Consider the following 20,716-nt stretch of genomic DNA (forward strand, 5'->3'; position numbering starts at 1 on the left):
GTGGCATTCAGCTGCAGTTTTAGAGCAGTTATTTTTGGGTGAATGTTATTTCCTGCATCATTTTAATAATTCCTGTAGTGTCTACACTGTAGGCCTGGTGTCCAACATGTTTTAAAGCGTGAGTATTTTTCCCACAGGGCAGCGTGCGTGGTGTGGGCTCAGTTACTCCGTGATGAGGGGATGGCTCTCTCATATCTGGAGCCTATCACGTCCTGCCTCGATCTGCCTCAGACCCACCTACAAAATGTATATATCATAGGTTAGACATCTGAGCATGTGTTTGACTCACTGACTACTCCTCACGTCAAAAAAGACAAGACAATCGTCCGCTGGGGTGATTTGAAATAAATTATGTTCAAATAGTCTGGTGTCTGTGTGCGGGATGGTTTGGTATCTGAAATTACAGGCGCTGACCCACCGACACATCGAGTTCTGAAGTTTGTGGCATGTCAGTCCGCTGTGAGTAGCTGAGGATAACAGTCCACACTGCGCTGTTTTGCCATTTTTTTTATTTATTTATTGTTTAAATTGCACATGCTCTTTTTCAACTGGACACCAGAGCGGAGCCTTATGACATTACGCACAGAGCGAGCGCGGGGCTGCAAATGGGCGGCATAGGTGGCAACCTCTACCTCAGCATGTTGAATGGGACTGAAACGCAAACTTTCGGAAAGAACAACGACATCAGCAATCACCTCCACCGCGGCTGCAAGGATCTAGCCGAGTTAAAAATGGGGATTCAGGACGCGAGGTTTTACTACCCGGACTCGGTTCAAAGCGGGCAGGACGCGCTGGCTCTGCCGTACCACTCGGACCAGGCGGTGGGAGGTTACGCAGCGCAGCCCGGCAGGTTTTACGCACAGAGCCTCAGCAGCTGCCCGTACGGCGGCGTGCGGTCGCCGCCGAGAAGTGGAGCTGGACAGGGTTACATCCCGACGGCAGGAGACGGGTTCCCTCCGGGCGGTAAAGACTTGTACTCTCCTGCCCCGGAGAATTACCCGGCCAGCTTTCAGCACGGCTACCAGCGGGCGCCTCTCTACCCTTTACCTGGGCTACAGGTGTGCGGGAAGACTCAGGCTCTGCTCAATAACTACCCGCTATGGGCCAAGTTCCACAAGTTCCAAACCGAGATGATAATCACCAAACAGGGCAGGTAAGTCTGACAGGCACCTTCAGCAAACATCACTTATTTTTCCTGCACTGATAAAAAGCGCAGGTGAAGCTGGCGGCTCACTTTAATGGGCAGAGAAAAAGGGAAAGAATTTGCAAATTACGCGCCGACGTCCTTTTGGTTTTCACACAATTTCTAATTCACTCACTGCGAGCCTTCCCTTGATGACTGGCAGATATCAGTACATCTCAGTCACTTCTCACAATTTCACATAAAGTCAGTTATTCTGAGAAACAAACGACACCTTATTTGCCTTGTCATGCTGGTTTGCTGTGACCACCAACTGGCCGTCACAGTTTAATCTTTTAGCTTCTGTTTACTACAGGATATCAACACCTCAGTGGTCAGGTGACAAACTGTCGGCAGTTTGGGCTTTTTAGCTGGGATAATGATGAGAAGGACCTCTGCATATACTGATAATATTACGTGCTTCGTTATCTGGTGAAATTTGCTGCTTTTTGCTGCGCAGAATTTGGACAGAGTCATGACTGACGTGTGAACAGAAATTAACTAAAACGCACAATCGTCATACGGTAATTTATTTGTAAAGGAGGGATGCTGCTGGAAAATTAAAAACACATTTTTTGTCACACCTTTTGTCATTTCTTTGCGAAAAATAAAATGGAGCAAATCAAAATTTGCTTCGGGCGGAAAAGTCTTTCCGGAGCCAGAGAAACGACGAAGAGGAGCAAAATATCATTTGCAGGCTGAGTGGTTGGAAAACATTCAGACACCTCAGCCTGATCTCTGCAGTCACGGGGGTCTCCTCGCGTTAACGCGGCGGGGATTTAACCCCCAGATGTTGACTAATCAATTAAATGTGACCCCTTTTGTCGTGATTAAAGGGCACCGGGTAACTTCTTATTCCCAGCGCTTTGCTCCCCAAAGGCATCGATTATTTCATTTAATTTTTTCCTCGTCAAACATAAGAAACTTCTCCCTTTCTTGTCAATTTAATATGAAAAAGGCTCCACATCAAACCAGCGACAAATCAGACAGTTTTTGAAGTCTTATCTGTGCTCAAAATGAAAGGAGTTTTACAAGGAGAGGTGATATAAGTGAGATAATTAAACCTCAACGCGATATCTGGAGTAGGCGGCTTTAGAAGCGATAAAACTGAAAATGAGATTTAAAAAAAAAAAGAAAAAAACAAACATGTAAACGCGTCTGGGAGGCTGCTGACCTGAGAGGGAAGAGACGGCGCTGCGGGCCCCTCTGATGGGTCACCGAGCATTCACACGCAGCCACGTCGATGGGGATTAATTCACTAATATGCGACACTTGTGTTTGACAGGAGGTTTCAGGCCACAGCTTTCTCATGGCACACAAAACAAGCGCTGATATTTCTGCTGACTTCGCCCTGCCTGACAGCTTTGTTTCACTGAAGTCCCCTGAATTAAAATTAACCTCACATTCATGTTTTAAGCTTCTTGTTTTGTTCTGTGTGGTTGTGTTTTAGTCTGGAAACCAGGAGGAGTCACAGTTTTAGAAGAAGGATTTCAGTTTAGCAGCTGCAAGTTACAGTCTTGTAAAATATTCCCCTTTGACCTGCATGGTTTCTTTACTTTCCAGTTGACTTGGAGGTTACACCTGCTCTCAGAGCTATTCTCAGTGCGCAGAAAATGGAAATCACGAAAACCTTTTTGAGGTGGTTTCTTGACTTTTCTTTAATGTTTTTATTTTTAGTGCAAACTTGAACAAAAAAGTGCACGACGCTGATGATGCAAAGACGTTTCGATGCCTCACTTTGTGACACCAATTCTATAGTTACAAGGACTGTTTGAGACATTTGTCAAGTTAATTAGAAATGTTAGAGTGTGTGTGTGTGTGTGTGTGTGTGTGAGAGAGAGAGAGAGAGAGAGAGAGAGAGGAAGTTTTTGAGGAGGCAGAGAAAGTTTCAGGTAGTTTGTGTCACAAGTGCATTGTGTTCTTTTCCTATTTTTAAGAAGTGTGTATGTGTATGAGTGTGTGTGTGTGTGTGTGTGTGTGTGTGTGTGTGTGTGTGTGTGTGTGATCTGAGATAAGCAGTCCTGGCAGATTGCTGTTTAGAAACACACACTCTGTGTTATCTATTGAGTCATGTAATTGAAATACTTTGATATATTTTTATTTCAAAACACAATATTTCAACACCCGCTAAAGCAAAGACAAGGTCACACACACACACACACACACACTAGACTTTTCCCCACCAAAGTGTTAATACTACGGGCCCTAACAGAGGGATCGGTGATACGGGCACAGAGGTGTTATCCTTCCACCTGAGACAAAAAGAAAATTTCAATGTCGTGCAGAAACCACAAACCTCATGTTGAGAAAATTTCAAGTCCTGACGATGAAAATGTTCTCACCCTTTTGTGTTAACGCCCTCCCTCACACGCAGAGCTGCAAGCGATGAAGAGGCTCAGGTGAAAAACTTTTTTTATTTTTAAAGAACATAACAAAAAACTCCTGCAAGATTCTGGAGGAGCCCAGCACAGAAACTGCACCGAGGAAATAAAAAAAGTTTTCCGATTTTTCAATATCAGAGGCGATGCCCTCCTTAAATTTTCATCTCGGGTTCAGGCGCCCACAGTAATTTTGCTGTGATTTTCGAGAGAAGTCCGAGAGACTGCAATGTTAATCAAAACCCTGGTGTCTATAAGAAAGAGAGAGGGTGAGAGGAGCTCCAGAGAAAAGTGCAGGGTAGGGTCAAACACCACGGAGCCTTTAGATGGCCACGCTGAGAAGGTGAGGCATCTTTGAAGTTCAGGAAGTAAAAGACTAGGCTCTCTCTCTCTCTTTTCTCCTGCTTTCTTCAGCCTGCGCTCGACGCTCGGCGTACAGCCTGACAGATCTCTCAGAAGTTCGGCTCGTGCACCACACCTCGGCTTTGAAACCTCGAACGCATTTTCACGGCCTGCAGCAGAGGCTGGGGTGGGTGGGGGTGGTGTTGGTAGGGGTGGGGGTGGTGAATTCATCTGCACCCTTCATGAGCTAAATTCAGACCACCACACTAGCTGATCTGGTTGATAACATTTCAGGGCCTGCACAGCCTGAGTTTGACTGATGCATTAAGGCAGAGTGCACAGAGCTGCTGGCAGCCGGCGACGGCGTCGAGGTCCACAGCAACACGTCTTCCAAACACAAAGAGGCTTTTTTTAATGCAAAATAATGGGATTTTCTTCTAGTAAAAATAAAAATGTGAGACTAAGACTGAAAAGAGAAAGTGAATCTTTTCTTTTTTTGCTTCATTCATTTGACCATCGTGCTGATCCCACACCTGGGGGGGAGTTCAGACTTGAGTCAGGAGGACAAACTTTTCCCTGCTTTGGTTTCCAAGAAGCACATTCATGTGATGGGGCTTTTTATACATTTGGAAAATTAAATATGAACTGATTTGAATTAATTGTAAATCATCAAACCATGAAGTGAAACTTTTTGCAAGAAAATTCAAAGGCAGTTAATCACTTGTTAATGGATGAAAATGAGGTTCTGCTTGACCATACGGTACAGTGTGTGTGTGTGTGTGTGTGTGTGTGTGTGTTCTAAGAAGGAGATAAGAGTGACTAAGTTCTTAACACACTAACATCTTTCAGGGAAATAATGCAGAGCTAAAGGTCCACACTCAGAGGAATCATGCTCATGTGCTCTCTCTGCTCCACTGAGTCCAAACCGTATCAGTCTGATGTCTGGTAGTTTTTCAGAGAGGAAATAATTCTTTGATTTATTTTGCTCCCAAGAATAGTACTGTAGGTACTTACTCCAAAGTACTGCTATGAGCGGCTGAGGATTGAGTTCCCTTACTGCAGAAAAGCAGAATTATCACAATAATCAACACACGGAGGGAGTTTAAAAAAGTGCCATCCGACCTTCAACATTTGCACTTTTACTCTCTATATATAAAATCTTAATCGCTACGTAAAGTAAAAAAAAATATATACATATGAATATGTCATTTACATTTTATACTTATTGAATAATCAAGATTATTTCCAATGTAGGTTTGTTATATTTTGGAAATGATCACTTCACATCACCAAGGAAATTAGAGTGGGCGCCCGCCCTGCAGAGCGCGGCTGCACACATGTCAGTGCAGCAATGTTAAACTACTAAATAATCGTGTCAAAGAACAATTTTAAGAATGAAACTTCTCATTACGGACACTGAAAGATGTTTAAGGAGGAATGTGTGGAGGCCTTGTGTGTTAATCGTCTCTCTCTCTCTGTCTGAAAGCAGAAGTGGGACTGTTTCAAGGTTTTGACAGTATGACTTGTCACTTCCTGTTCAGCTGTTTATGTGTGCGTACGGCATGTATGCAGCTTTTCGCAGAAACATCTAGTGCCAATATTTTCATACAGCTCAACGAGTGCTTCCTCTTACCGATTAAATATCCTCCTTTAACAACTGGAGTCCACAACTCGAGTCTCAGGCCCATCCCCCGCTGGCCACGACGCCTTCGTTTTTCACCTGAAGCTTCCTTATATTTTCTTTCCAAGTGGTTTAATGCAAAATTTTAGGCAGAGCGAAGTGAAAAATAAACTGCTAATCTGCTGTGCATTTAATCAAAAACCAAATATGAAGCCCATTCCCTCACATTTTAAGTTATTTGATTTACTTTATGTCAACAAATTCGCCGAAGAAACCAAAACTCAAGAAATCAAGATGGCGCCGTCCCAGATGGCAGCCTGTAGCCGCAGCTCCCGTCGCTGTAATTTCCCAACCTGGGATCAATAAAGTATATCTATCTATGTATGTATCTAAAACTAAACATCCTGTCTGTGTCTGAATCAGTGCCTGATGTTTCTTATTGTGCCACAGAGCTCCATTGTTGTCCACAAACTATTAAAACCATTAAATGAGTCACAGTGCTGCACTGGCTGACTTGTTCCTCTAATTAAATGAATACACTCAGTAGTTTATTTTGACTCGATGTCACACACACCTGCTGCTGGAAATACCCACTAGAGAAACAAATGTGCATTAATCCGCCGACGAATGCGTTGTTTCCTCCTCTGTGAGTAACGCTTGATAAAAACCACCGTGCCCAGCTGTTTCTTATTACTGACCACTTTTTAAAAGACAGAATTATTGAAACTAGCAATAAAAATTTAGCACCTCAGTGTGTTACTTGAGGTGTCACGGAGAGTGTAGGGAAGATTAAGGTGTTGAGAGACACACTAACATGTTGGATTTGGTTCTTTCACAGGATTTCTTGACAATAAGAAAAATACAGATTAGCACCAGCCTTGCAGCGTGAAATCAACAGTATCACATGACACACAGAACTGAAATTTCAAAACGTGTAGTGGCCGAATTCCTCTGCAATAAGTCAGCAGAGCAGCAGGAGTGTCCGGCAGCAGCTGTAGACTGGCATGTTTTCATCACAGATGATCGAGCGTACGCACGGTGACAAAAACTGGACCTGAACTCCTGTCCGGATGAATCAGCGGGTGCGCTCATGTAGAAAAGTCCTCTCCCCGGTGAATATCCAGCTCCTCTTCTCCTCTCCAGCTTCTGCCTTGCATCCCCAGGACAAATCCTCCACCCCTCCTTCCCTCCCTCCCTTCACTCCACCCTCTGCTCTTTCCTTTTCCCTTTCTCTAACCTCTGTTTCCCCCCCGCGGTTTCCCCTCCTGTGCCCTCTGTCTACCCAAACTCACCGCCCCTCCCTTCTTCCTCTCTCCCCAACATCCAGACTATTTTGATTTTGTTTTTTTAAATGTCACCACCACAAGCACCGTCTCTGTATTACTGGCTGGTTTGCCACATATCTGTTTCTATGGTATTTTGTCTGAAAAGAGACTACAGTTATGAGTAGTCATGTGCGTATACACCTGGATGAGGCTGAGGGAGCGCCAGGCATCATTACTGTCACCTTTCCAGTGAATCAGAGTGGCACGGTGACAGGCCGGTTAGGAAGTCTGCCTGGCGAGCTGCAGGTTTGACTCCCACTGATGCCAGTCCATGTATTTGTGTATCAGTCTGCTGCAAAGAGCCTTTTCTAAAATGCAGCAGTGAGAGTTATTTCCTTGTGGTTTCAACTGTCATGCAGAAACAAAAACCCTGCATGTGTCAATATAGTCACAAAGCAGCACAGCTACTGTATACTCCATTGCCACCACACTGACAGCACGTCCACGCTAACATGTTTTTGTATGTGTGTGTGCGTGTGTGTGTGTTTTAGCTCATCTCGGTGAACTCAACAACGCGAGCGCCGCCCCCACATGCAAATAGTCCTCTGTGTTGTGTTTTTGTACGGATTCCCCCGTCACCGAGTTCTGATTTCCTATAAAAGGTTTTAGTTTAAATCAATTGGCAATATCAGTGGAGCAAAAACGATAACTACTCACCTACTTTCTAGATTTGTCTCATACAGTGTGGGTGGGTTGATCCATTCATATGCTGAACAGCCAAGTTTCTGTTTTCACTTGTATTAAAGACTGCAGTGGAAGAGGAGCCCTTTCACCTGTTCTCTGCAGGCCACTAAAGAGCTGCTGCCACGATATGGTTTCAGCAAGAGCTATGATTGATTGTTAAACTGGACTCACCATGTAGCCAGAAAGACCCAACAGGGACTGCTCATGGCAGGGTTTTGTCTTACCGCTGAAGGGTAAAAAGTGTGTGTGTGTGTGTGTGTGTGTGTGTTCAGTCCACAAGCATTAAGAGCCTTCATTTAAAGACACAATCCAGGATACATCTGAATGTTTCAGTAAGACTTTAACTGCTTATGAGCAGGCATGTCAGTGTCAAACAAGTGTCAAACTACCGCCCAACTTCCTCAAACTTCAAACTTCCTCATTTATTATCAATAAACAGCAATAAGGAGGTTATTTTAGAATCATGCAAAATCTGCGTGATGCCTAATCTATCGTTTTACCAAATTTTCCGACCAAACATTTTGGAAAAATCTGATAAATATGCAAAATACAAACTCAATGAAAAAATGCACGAAAAGATGTCTGTTTTTACAGCATCTTTAATACATTAGCTGCAGTAAAGCATTACTATAGTATGTGTGCAGCGACAGCCTGGGCAGCCAAGAGATCATTTGAAAAGAAAAAGAGCCAAATAATTTCCTAAAACAGCAGGTCGGTGCAATTTTTAATCAAATGTTACTCAGACAGGAGGAAATGGTGCTTTTGTTGGGGACTATTTTCAGCAGCCGATTGACGCACATTTGGTGCACTAGTGAGTATTTGTGGCAGCAAGACCTTTTAAGTGGGACTGAAGATAAACTACAATGTGTGTGTACACACACAACCAAATACAGAAATCTATATATATTTATATAAACGTAGGAAAAATGTTTAAAGAAATACCTGCATTAGCTTTGAAATGTTGTCTAAAGGCAAGATGTGGAATAAGAACGTTACCTAAATCAAACAGCCTAAAACTGTTTTATTAACAGCATTGTGTCTTAAAATTTGACGGTCATACCAGCGAGCTTCACAAATTCACCGTGTGAGGCAAATACATTTTTAATTGGCTCTTTTAAAAGTGTGTGTGCTCACATCGAGGCAACACGACCCAAATCCTCATCAGCAATGACAGGCCCTGCAGGTGTCCCAGTGGCCTGCTAACAGTGGCCTCGAACGCATCGTCTCTTCACACACCTCGCTTGTTTTTACACCACTAAATGGCCAAAGTGCTTCAAGGGAGGACGCACTGAATTTAAATGAGATAACTTTCCACACAGAGAAGATTTTTGTGATTTATCTAAGTAGCACTGACAGCATTTTCTGGACATGCTTTACATAGTTCACCTTCAATTATTCTAAGTTCAACTCTTGCTTTTGTGTATTAATAGCTTAATGATAAAATACTGTACTGATCTTATCGACTTGTTCCACCCACGCCTAAACATTTTAGAAAAGAGAGAAGAAGGCGTTTCTGAAAAGGAAGGTTTTTTTCTTTTCTTTTCTGAAGTCCTTGCTTGCTGATATACTAATTTAAGCCACACACTTTATAAAGTTTCCATACCTCGAAACTTTCTTTCGTTTACCCCTCATTCAGTACAACAGCAGGCTGCAATTTGACTTGTGCTGCAGACGAACTGCAGGCAAACTCACATTTCACGCAGAACAAATCAAACGGAGAGCATCACTCATTACAAATGCTCCATAGCCTCAGGTGCTGCTGGCCGCTCGAAAACAGCTGGGCCAGATGTCAAACATGTTGCCCTGATTTGTTAATACCAGCCACACACGGGCGGCCTCCTATAGACCCAGACTGCAGTGCACGTTCACGTGCAAACACCAAGCCTGGATGAGGATTAAGAATGGATCCCCATTCAGTGGTTCATCTGCTGATCTTTGGATACAGTGGAGATTGTTTCTATTTAAAGGTGCAGTGTGTAGGATTTAGTGGCGATGAAAAACACACAACAAAAGGCCTTGTCTAGAGCCAATGCTGAGTTTGACCATTCTGGGCTACTGTAGAAACCTGGTGATGCAACATGGCAGGACTGACTCCCTCTGTAGATATAAAAGGCTCAGCAGTTCTTAGTTTCACGTGATAAAACACTAATGAAAACACTGTGTGTATTATATTCCATTTGCACTGACAGAAATTGCTCACTGGTTTATGTGATTTCTCTCTGAGAGTTAAACAAGATCGACACCAGACTCGTTTCTGGCTGTGTGTGAATGAAAGCAGTAACATTGCAGGGGCAAACAGGTGAAAGGTTACCTCAGTCTGGTGACAGATGATTACGTGGAGCGAGGAAACCAATCACAAGACTCCGCTGATGACATATACGAATTGGCGGCTTGTTTACTTTCCACAGCCATGAAAAAGAAACAAAACATTACTTTTCTCAGAAGTTGATCAATATCAAATACATTATAAGACAAATAGTTTACCTGCCATTTCCAGTTCTTCTTCTTCTGCTTCTGCTTCTTCTTCTTCTTCTTCTTCTTCTTCTTCTTCTTCTTCTTCTTCTTCTGTTGAGTTTTATGTCAGCTGGCATACTTAAGTGTCGTATTACTGCCATCTGCTGGACGGTCCCTCGCCCTGTCTGTTCATGAGGTGTAGCTGTAATGTAGCTGAATGTGTGAACAGGAGAAATCGCTAGCAGCACCTGAAAGATCATCCCAGCGTTTTGTCAGGAGATCTTAAGGCGGTAACATCAGTCTGTTTGTCTGTCGGGAGTTTGGTCACTTTTCTCAGTGAGTATTTGATTGATTTGACATTCACGGTCTCCCGAGGATAAATCCCATCGATTTTGGTGAACCAATGCCTTGTCCTGTAGCGCCACCAGCAGGATGACATTTTTTCAGCTGTGGGTTTGAAAAAACAAAGTTGTTTGCCAGAGGATGAATTCTAACAACTGTGGCTATCCAAACTTGAATTTATCCATTTCTTCTGTCGGGCTTCTGGCTGTAGTTTTATATTTGCCACACAGTTATGAGAGTGGTATCGATCTTCTCATTCAGCCTCTAGCACAAAGCTCCATAATGTTGAACTACTGCAAGATGAAAAGTCACCACAACAAGATGACAAATGTGTGACAGACTGGCCTGATTGTAATATTAATGTGGTGAGGCGTTTATGGTGCTTTGCCCTGTGTAATGTAAAGTGGGTTAGTAATCTTGAGGCAGTAAGAGCCTCTCTGTCATCACTACATGCACTCTGAATGTTTAATGCATACAGGAATGTGGCGTTCTCGACCATCACAAGTGGATTATAAAGAATATGGACTTGGTCTATTTCAAAAGTTCTTCGGGATAACTTCTGTCATGATTTGGCACTACATAAATAAAACTTGTCTCGACTTGTATTCGATGTCCATGTCACATCTTTGTGAGGTTCTTCTTGCCTCGGTTTAACCTTCCTCGGGCCGCGGTGTCCAGGGACGCCCTGACCTCCCGGTTACCCCGTCTCGCTGAAACCAGCTGTGATCAAAATAAGTTCAACATGTAAAGCTCCAGCAATCAGGAGCAGCTTCTGGGACATCTTTTATTAACAGCAGCATTAAATATTCACCTACACTCTGTGTACCCCTACACCCTGTCAGCCTTCCCCTCCACCTCTCATCCATTGCTCTCCATTCTTCAGCTGGTGAAGCAGAAGGCGAACAATGCTGAAGCTGTGAGGTCCAGACTGGAATCATGTCCTCACCTTACCTCCATTCATTATTGTCCTGAAAGAGCACTTCATTCTTGTCCTCTTTGTTTGTGCATTTGATGTTCTGTCTGACTTCAGTGTCCTTTGTGGGAAGGATTTTCTGAGTGTCATCCAGGAGGACTCGACTGCTTGTCTTTGACAGTGATGACTGCTGAAAAGAGCCATTAGCTGAACAAATAAGGACAAAATGAAATGAAAATGAAAGCTCAGTGATTTATCAGACATGTTTTAGTCATGCCATCACTGTCACTGTTTCAGCATCCTGGATTGTTTTGTCTTTGCACAATTTAGATTTATATTGTGCTAAATCACAGCAAAGGTTGTCCCATGGCACTTTCCAGCTAGAGCAGGTCTTGACTAAACTCTTTAACGTGATTAATCTTTCCCTTTGTGTATTTCCAGGAGGATGTTCCCCTTCCTGAGCTTCAACATCAGTGTTCTGGATCCGTCCGTCCACTATAACGTCTATGTGGACGTGGTTCTGGCTGACCAGCACCACTGGAGGTACCAGGGTGGCAAGTGGGTCCAGTGTGGGAAAGCGGAGGGCAACATGCCAGGTACATTTTAAACCAGAGTCCACAGTAAAACCCAAAGTGATGGGTTCATATTTTCTCTTCTGCTTCTACTCTGGGAAAAATATTTTTACTCCATTACGCTTAATATAAAGTTTTATTTTGATTTATATTATTAGTACATCAATATAATGAGAAAATAAATTATGATTCATTATTATGAATAAACCTACTCTGCAGGATCATGAATTAGTTAAAATTAGCTCCAATTTTACTGTTTGCAACATTAAACACATTAATGCATGAATAATCATAATCCAATAATTCAACATACTGAATATTATTTTGAAATGGGCCGTCCTCCATATAATGAGTTCTTTTACTTTTTTGTGAGTTTATTTGACAGACTTTCGCTCCTTTGCACGAGTAAAACTTTGAATGTGAACCTGACGGCTGATATAAAAGTGTTTCCTTCTCACCAACAGCAGGTCTTTTTCCTCTTTCTTCCATTTCGTATCAGTTTTTGAAGAGATGATTAGCAGAGTACACAGTTTGCCAACATCCCATCGCTTGGAACACTTTGCCCAAATATTAATGATATATTTTCAAAAATCAGCCACTTACCCCCAGGAGACAAAATCATGGACAACAACACTCACATTTCCTCCTGCTGCAGATGATCGAAACAGCAGCTGATGAGCACAAGTGCTGGTCAACCAGAGAGCCAGAGGCAGCCTTCAGCTCAGTGCACGCTACACGGAAGTTCTCGAGGAAGTGGTTTATTTAGCAATATTGTAGCAGACCTACATGCATACAGTAGGGAAACCAAAATGTGCATCATGATGCGCACGCAGTCTGAGAGGTTTCTGTGGACATTTTGATGTTGCTTTTGCTTGAAGTCAGGAGACTCACCGTACATTCGGTTTAGTGTGAAGTGCTTCTTTAAAGCTGAGTCTGAATAGGCTTAATGACACATTTCAAAAGCTTAATGTTGGTTTATCCCCAGTTCAACCACAGTACACACACACACACACTCACTCTGTGCAGTCAGATTTTGACACATTTCAGCTTTAACATGTCAGGTTTTTTTCCAGTTATAAATTTAGGAAAATTCAAAGAAACCACTTGTTGAAAAGTCACACAAAAATGAAGAAGGTGGGATTAATTTAGATGCTGAAGTTGGAAAACAAAGTGTCCATGATTAGAAAATGTAGGCCATGTCAGTAGCTGAAGAGAGTGTTGGATGGATCACATAACTTTTCAATACTGTGAAATATCAGCCAGGCTGCTGTTTCACCCCCCTCACGGTTTTCAAAGCACTGTGACTCCTGGAAGCCTCCTGGAAGCCTCCTGGAAGCCTCCTGGAAGCCTCCTGGAAGCCTCCTGGAAGCCCACCCCAAAGGCACACACTCGGGCCTTCTTTCCAAAGCTGCATTGCTTTGCACGTGATCAGATCGTTTCAGTTCAGCTGCTCACAGTTTCTCCACAGTCTGGACTGGCTGGGTGTATCCATGCTGGTCACCAGCTGCACTTCCCCGAAGCCTCTCGTCTGTTCGGATTTGTGGACGGACAAACTTTTCTTTTGCAGTTCTGTGCAAAACTTGGATTTTGTTTCTCACTTCTGTTCCCATCAATGTGCTCTGTTTCTCGGTTCAATCAATATTCCTTCCTGTTCACACCTCAGGAAAAAAACAATAGCAAGTCAACCAAAACGACATAGCATGTGTGATTGATGATAGACTAACCACAATTATATAAATGAGAGAAAGCGTAAGGTGTTGTCACACATGTGCCAGGTGTTGTGGAAAGGTGACTGCTGATATGCTGCACTTGTGGAAACTGTGGTGAAGCAACTTTACTCAATTAGATTTAATATTGCACTTATGTGGTGTGTTCACATAAGGTTAGCAGGTCATTGTGGTAACACTGTGAGAAATCACAGCGTTGAGATTGTATCCTGCAATAAGAGTACGTCAAATATAAAAGGGATGAAAACAATGTGGTTCCTGTAACAGAAAATATTTGCTCATTTCAACCACAGATGTGTTTTATTTTGGTAAAATATGATGGAAAAGAGTTTTTTGCAGCAGCTTCTCATCTTCCCACTTGTAATTAGACCGAACCCGCCACATGAAAGTGATTTGTTTTTTAAATGCTGGCAGCCAGCAACATCCACAATATTAAACTGCATGATATTTTTTACTGTCCACGCTGTTTTTAGTTTTTATTGCAATAAATCAAACATAAAGGGCTGTTAGACATGAAATAGCTATAAATGAAATAGTAAATAGCTTTCTTTTCTCTCTTTTTCACCAAAAACAACACGAATGAACAGATTTTTGTGATAAATGTGTGTTAACGTAGGGCGGCATGGTGGTGCAGTGGTTAGCACTGTCGCCTCATAGCAAGAGGGTTCCAGGTTCGAATCCCGGTCTGGGCCCTTCTATGTGGAGTTTGCATGTTCTCCCTGTGCCTGCGTGGGTTTTCTCCAGGTTCTCCAGCTTCCTCCCACAACACCAAAAACATGCACATTAGGTTCATTGGCTTCTCTAAATCGCCCCTAGTGTGAGTGTGAGAGTGTGTGGTTGTTTGTCTTTGTGTGTTGGCCCTGCGATTGACTGGCGACCAGTCCAGGGTGAACCCCGCCTCCCCCCGCGACCCTGACAGATAAGCAGTATAGAAAATGGATGGATGGATGGATGGATGTGTGTTAACGTGGGGGATTACATTCAAATTCATTCACTCTCAAACTGCCTTCTGATTGCATCTTTGAACAAACACGCAGGTTTGACTCAGACTGTCTTTCGAGTGGTTTTCTTGACTTTAAAGAATAAAAATGTCGTTCAAAATGCTCCAAAAGTTGCTCAGGGTTTGCTTTTTGCACTTCCAGGGAACAGGATGTATATGCACCCCGACTCTCCCAACACAGGAGCTCACTGGATGAGACAAGAAGTGTCGTTCAGCAAACTGAAGCTCACCAACAACAAGGGCAGCACCAACAACGTGGCACAGGTACTGTCAGTTTCCTGTTCTCTGACTGAAACCCCCACATGTGTGTGTTAAAGTGTGCATTTGGGTTATCAGTGCAACACCAAAATGCAGGCTTCATGTTAAAAACCGCTGCTTTAAGTTTTGTCTTCCTGCCAATCAGTCATGTTTCTGATCAGTGTTGGGAATGTTGCTATGTTGCTTCCTGTTTGATTCTCTACAGTTTTCTATCAAATTAAGGCGAGAATTCAGAAAAGCAGATCTTAAACGTCATAGCCTAACAATAGCGGACATGGGATGTCATTGACCCCATCCTGTCCTGTCCTGTCCTGTCCCATCCTGACCTGACCTGACCTGCGTCTTCCGCTCCAGATGATCGTCCTCCAGTCGCTCCACAAGTACCAGCCTCGTCTTCACATCGTGGAGGTTAAGGAGGACGGCTCCGAGGATCCCTTCCTTTCGTCCAAAGCTCAGACCTTCGTCTTCCCGGAGACGCAGTTCATCGCTGTCACTGCTTATCAGAACGCAGATGTAAGTCAGATCCGCCACAGCTCCTACGAAACAGATAAATATGTCCTTAACTTTAATCAGATCAAGGCCTGAGGAGAAATTCTAAATTACTCTCAACTCTCTTGTATTTATGTCCCATTTTGGACTAACAAACAGCCATCTGTTACTTTGTTTTCATTTCATTTACACACTTACTTATTGCCAGCCTGCATAATGAGGTCACAGCAGCACAACACCTCCTATCACTTCTGAAACACCGTCTTAATGAGGTCTGGAGTTCAATGATTCATGTCAGAGCCGTGTTTCAGATAGATGCTTTGGTTAATGCATGCATGCATCAAAACTTCACAAGCACTAATTTGCATTCCTTCAATCTACTGTAAGTGTAAGCATGGCATTACATTAGAGGCGCTGAGTTCAGCTGAGAGCCAGCTGACCTGAGCTGACCTGAGTGCTGTAGCTCAGTCCTCTGCACTGTGTGCTGTGTGTAGCATATCTTTAGCACCTGTTCAGACATATTATGTGCTGTATTCAAAAGCACAATAAGCTCACCCTGTTTGATCATGTTTATTCCATCACGATACACAGATGAGTGCATACTCGTTCAAATCAGGAATTCTTTCTAACAAGAGAAGAAACTGCATATTATCTTCATTAATTAGTTGCGTCCTCTTCTTACTGCTCTTTTGTTTTCTCTCGCATGGTTGCTCACTCTTTCTCTTTCTCCTGTGCCTGCCTTCTCTCGTTGCCCTCCTCCTCCTCCTCCTCCTCCTCCTCCTCCTCCTCCTCCTCCTCCTCCTATTCCTTACGCAGATCACTCAGCTGAAAATAGACCATAACCCCTTCGCTAAAGGTTTCCGCGACAATTACGACACGTAAGTAATTTGTTGAGAAAAACTGCCTTTGTGAAGAGAAAACAGCACATCTTTATTTGATCTTTGCATTTGCTCACCATAAATGGTGAGACTGGGTTGCTGCTGGTGTTAAATGTGCTCGTGTCTTTGTTTAAATATTGAATTAGATGCGATTGCGATTACTGTGCTGCTCGAGCATGCTGCAGTGATGCAGGGTGTGAGGGGCTGTGAGATGTTTGATAGATAGTTTGAGGTTTGGGCAGGAAATAACACCTTCTATTTTTTTTTCCCCTTCTCACACTCTCTTGTCTTCCCCTCCTCCTCCCTCCTGCCTAGTCTGTACGCTCCTCCCGACTCTGATCGCCTCACCCCCTCCCCCACAGAGAGCCAGCAGCTGCTGCCAGGGAGCTGCTACCCCCAAGGCTACCTCTCAGAGCAGTACATGAGCCCCCTGCCCCAGAGCCGCTTCTACGGCCGCGAGCCCATCGGTATGGGCCAGCAGCACAAAGACCAACCCTCCAGCCCTGGTCCTCACAGCCGCTGGTACCTGCCACCTCAGCAGGGTGTGGCCCACAACCGGCTCGACTTCGCTTCCTCCTACGAGGGCGACTTCTCCGGAAACGGTTTGTACAAGCCCTTCCCTTTCCAGACATCTGCCCACCATGCCCTCAGCTACTACCCAGACCATCCGTTTGCATCTACTAGCGTGTCTGTGTCAGGGGCCACCCCAGCAGGCTGGACCACCAGCCGGCCCGCCCATCAATACCTCAGCCACACCAGCAAGCCTGGACCCAGTCTGGGCTGGTTTAGACCCATATCGTCCTCTTCATCCTCCTCATCGTCTTCAACATCACCTGGCAACCCCAGGCTGCACCCTCCCTCACTCCTCGAGTCTCTGCAGCCGCCCCTGCTGCAAGACAAGCCCAAAGACACTGTGGAGGTGGTGGGAGAGGACGCCTGGCTCGAACCCCCCGTCGTGAAATCAGCAGCCGCGGTCGACTCAGGCCTGTTCGAGGGCGGCGTGGGGGACAACAACAAGAAGAGGAAGGTGTCGCCCTACACATCCAGCACTGAAAACTCCCCGCCTCCACGCAGTGGCGAGGTCTGCGAGAAGGACAGCAACAGCGACGCGGACTACTATGGCTATTACACCCACTGAAGACCTCACACATGAACCACAGTGTCTTCAGCGTCTTCCCGCACCGCCCTCATGGACACGTGGAGGTCTGTCCAGTCAGTCTCGATAAAGGGCTGGAACAGTGTTTGCTTCAGAGAAAAACCAGAACCACACAACAGAACGTGCAGCCTCATCTACTGTCACATCAGTCCACACAGTCTATAAAGTCTCCTCTCAAAGTGTCAAACGATTACAGGAGGAACTTTCAAGGTTACTGTCAAAGTTAGCGTTGAACAGGAGTGGACGTGACTGGGACACTGCCCCGGGGTCACATAAACACCACAGAGACAAACAGACCTGTGACTTTAGCCTTTGAAACATCTGGAGATTTGGGTGAAAAAAAAAAGATCTGCATATCTGCTTGCTGACAGACGCCTGCAGGGATTGTCGGTTCTTACTGCGTCAAACACTTTCTCTGTCTCTTTTGCTCTGTCTTGCCTCTGTGTGTCTCTTCCTTCTCACCTTCAGCCATTCACACATACTCCCACAATATGCTCACGTTCATTTCCCCTGATGATTCGGAGCAGAATTTGCATTTCTCACACACACACACACACACACACACTGTCTTCCCTCCAACCTGGCCCAACACATTTAGTGCAGTGAGCGCCCACCAGTGGCGACAGAGGAGCATCGCAGTGCAAAGTGGACAAATGCCAGGAGGTTAAGAGAGCTTAGCGAGCACATGTTCTGAAGTACAGCCGCTAATCTAACTAAACCCAGCTCGGACACCCTTTTCTCTGTGTGTGTTAAGTAAATCAGCAGCCACAGCGCAGAAGTAGCAAGTCCTTACAATCCACTATATCTCACACACAAACAGAAACATGTGGTTTTTGTCCTTGTTTTTGTACAAAAAACAACAAAGATTTGTCGGTTACAGTCTGTCAGATGTGAGGATTTGCTGTTTTTCTTTGTCATACGTGTTGACAAACTGCATACATTTGGGTTTTGGACTGTAGCCCAAACAGAAAAAGACAATTTGGCACATCAAAAACGACAAGCAGATAAATTCAAACCACCACAGCTCACGGCCCTCTTCAGTGGATCAAGTTGCCGTGTTGTTTCCAAACATATGTGACTGCATACAGCTGTGATGAAGCACGCTGGCGGCTTCAAAACGCGAAGGTGGTAGTCGATTAGGCTGCATCCTTTGAACTGCCCCTCGCTGGTAGATGTGTTAATGCATCGGTCTGAATCCGATCTGTATACAACGGAGGCCTGTGACCTTTTAAGAAAGACACTTTTTATCTCCTAATTTTGACTTTTTATCTCAAAATTATGCTTTTGATTTTTATGACTTATGACTGAATTATGACTTACCTTATGGTCCTCTCACTGTTGCAGCATTTTTTTCACAAAAATTCAGAAAATGCTCCCCATTTCAGGTGAAGCTCAAACTCACCTGTTGCACTGTCGAACTCTCAGGTAATTTGAAGACAAGTGATATAAAACATTTGCACGTCCTCGCACCAGGCATAATCAAGACTAGCAGAGATCTGTTTCTGTGACGAGGGCCCTCTGTTACGGTCAGTCAGTGTGGAAACCCTCCTGTCACCACACACAGTCTGCAAGCCTGCGAGCTAACTGGACAACAGCTTTGGCAGAGGAAAGCGTGACAGCTTAAAACACACCAGCACAAACTGCACCCAGCGAGCACAAACATTCGCATGTATTCAGATTAGACTACATTCAGTAAGTCTGTTTCTGTCTGTGACTTTTCCTCTGCAACATCTTCATCTCTCCGAACCTCAAACTCTTCCTGTACAGTAACAGCAGAACAACGTGTGAAAAATGGGTCACTCAGAGCGGCTACTGAACCTGAAGGTGAACAGACACTGTCACGATAAACAGGAAGCACAAAGTGACCAGGCAGACACAGGATTTCCCCCCTGGTCTTGGGCCTGATCATGTTGTGACGCCGGCTGACAGAAGCCTGGGCCTCCAGCCTGGTGACAGAAATGAAGAGTGAGGCTGCAGTCAGCGCTGATCAGAGATCTGCTCCTCATTCCTCACCAGGTGTGCTAATGGCCTCAGACAACACCTGGGGCGACAGACAGGCGCTCACTCGGTGCAGTGCAGGGTTACTTAAGTCTTTTTTTCATTTTTTACATGAATCTGCACTCCTGAAACGAGCTGATGAAAACGCACCAGCAGTCCACACTGCACACATGTTTGTTTACTCACCATCTTCTACAGTGAGAACATCCAGACGAGAGACGGACGTGTCTGGAAGAGGAGACAGTTAGCTTAGCATAAACAGCTAGCCTAGCTCTTGAAGCTCATAGCCCTTCTTAAAAGCACTTGAGTTTTGGTCCAAATCAAACAGACGGGATGTAAAATGTTCCCGTGTCAGCAGTGGAGGTGCTGGTGGGCGGGTTTGTTACCTGTTTGCCTCAATAAAGGCTCCTGGTGTTGACGAAGAATTTGAGCTGATTTTCCACAAGTGTTGTGTTAAAACTGGGACTTAAACTGGAATTTAAAGACAATCACAAACATGATGCAAATTTGAATCTTCTGAAGCACTTGATAAAAAAGGACAAACTGTCTGACAATTCAGACCTTTAAATGTTAATGAAGTGTTCATTTGAAGATGAATACAGAATGAATACATGATTAACTGTTGGAAAAAAAATGTTGCTTGCGTGTGTTTATGTTGACACAGAAAAAGCTGAAGATTCTCACTGAAGGTCACAGTGGACAAATCTCGTTTCAAGTGCAATTAACAGAAAAGAAGTTCAGAGTTAGTGATGGCTTCGCAGAAACATCGAGAGCAAAGTTTCATGTGATCACTGACCGGTGGATGATGTCAGTTTATTTAGTTCAAGTGCTGTGGGGGGGTGGGGGGTTGTTAGCGTGGCTGATCCTGCATCCACATGAGGGCAAATATCTCAGCAGATGCCTCAGGAACGCCCCCTGCTGCATGTCTCAGCTATTACAAGCCAATCTCTGACGTTAAACCTTTAATACCTCCATTTCCCATGAGTCTGTGCTTCCCCTTGTCACACACACACACACACACACACTTCCCCCAGTGAGAGACTGTGTGTGGGAACTGTGTTTCCAGAGGTTTTACTGAGTGATGTAGAAGTAGAGGAGCGAAGACGGGAGACCAGAGCGGGCAACAAGCATGTTATTTTTTTGTTGTGTGATCCATGTGTTTCTCTGTCCGGGGAGCAGTAATAACTCCTGTCACTCTTTCAACAAGAGCTTATGAAATACGATGCATAAACAGATAAACGATGATTTCTGAAGGGGAAAACTGTTATTTATTAAAGGTGGCATATTTGTGTATTGTACTGTTGTTGTTTTTTTATTCACAAAATTAAAGCTTACATGTTACAAATGCGCCTGTTTTGTGTTTCTGTGTTCTTTTAATTTAGTCCAGGCAGAACTGATT

The 20,716-nt window shown here is 44.2% G+C and overlaps 1 protein-coding gene across 2 annotated transcripts; it reads left to right on the plus strand.

Annotated features, from left to right (window-relative positions):
* Nucleotides 1–219: 219 nt before the first annotated feature.
* Nucleotides 220–20,665, plus strand: tbx21 (T-box transcription factor 21). Of its 2 annotated transcripts, XM_046377254.1 has the most exons (7): nucleotides 222–1,153; nucleotides 11,681–11,835; nucleotides 14,681–14,802; nucleotides 15,151–15,309; nucleotides 16,102–16,163; nucleotides 16,479–16,765; nucleotides 19,982–20,665. In XM_046377254.1, exons 1-7 carry the CDS (start codon nucleotides 606–608, stop codon nucleotides 20,002–20,004), a joined length of 1,356 nt encoding a protein of 451 aa, XP_046233210.1. In that variant the 5' UTR covers nucleotides 222–605; the 3' UTR covers nucleotides 20,005–20,665. The 2 variants fall into 2 exon arrangements, with proteins under 2 accessions (XP_046233209.1, XP_046233210.1); XM_046377253.1 differs by having other exon boundaries at nucleotides 220–1,153; nucleotides 16,479–20,665.
* The last annotated feature ends 51 nt before the right edge of the window (nucleotides 20,666–20,716 follow it).

The sequence above is a fragment of the Scatophagus argus genome, chromosome 21 (assembly GCF_020382885.2).
Source record: "Scatophagus argus isolate fScaArg1 chromosome 21, fScaArg1.pri, whole genome shotgun sequence".
NCBI classification, from domain to species: Eukaryota; Metazoa; Chordata; class Actinopteri; family Scatophagidae; genus Scatophagus; species Scatophagus argus.

Bases quoted from the DNA above. Each gene is read 5' to 3' on its own strand.
- tbx21 (XM_046377253.1), top strand. From the start codon at position 606: ATGGGCGGCATAGGTGGCAACCTCTACCTCAGCATGTTGAATGGGACT. The intron at 11,836-14,680 runs GTACATTTTAAA...TTGCACTTCCAG, and splicing joins AGCGGAGGGCAACATGCCAG to GGAACAGGATGTATATGCAC. The intron at 14,803-15,150 runs GTACTGTCAGTT...CTTCCGCTCCAG, and splicing joins GCACCAACAACGTGGCACAG to ATGATCGTCCTCCAGTCGCT.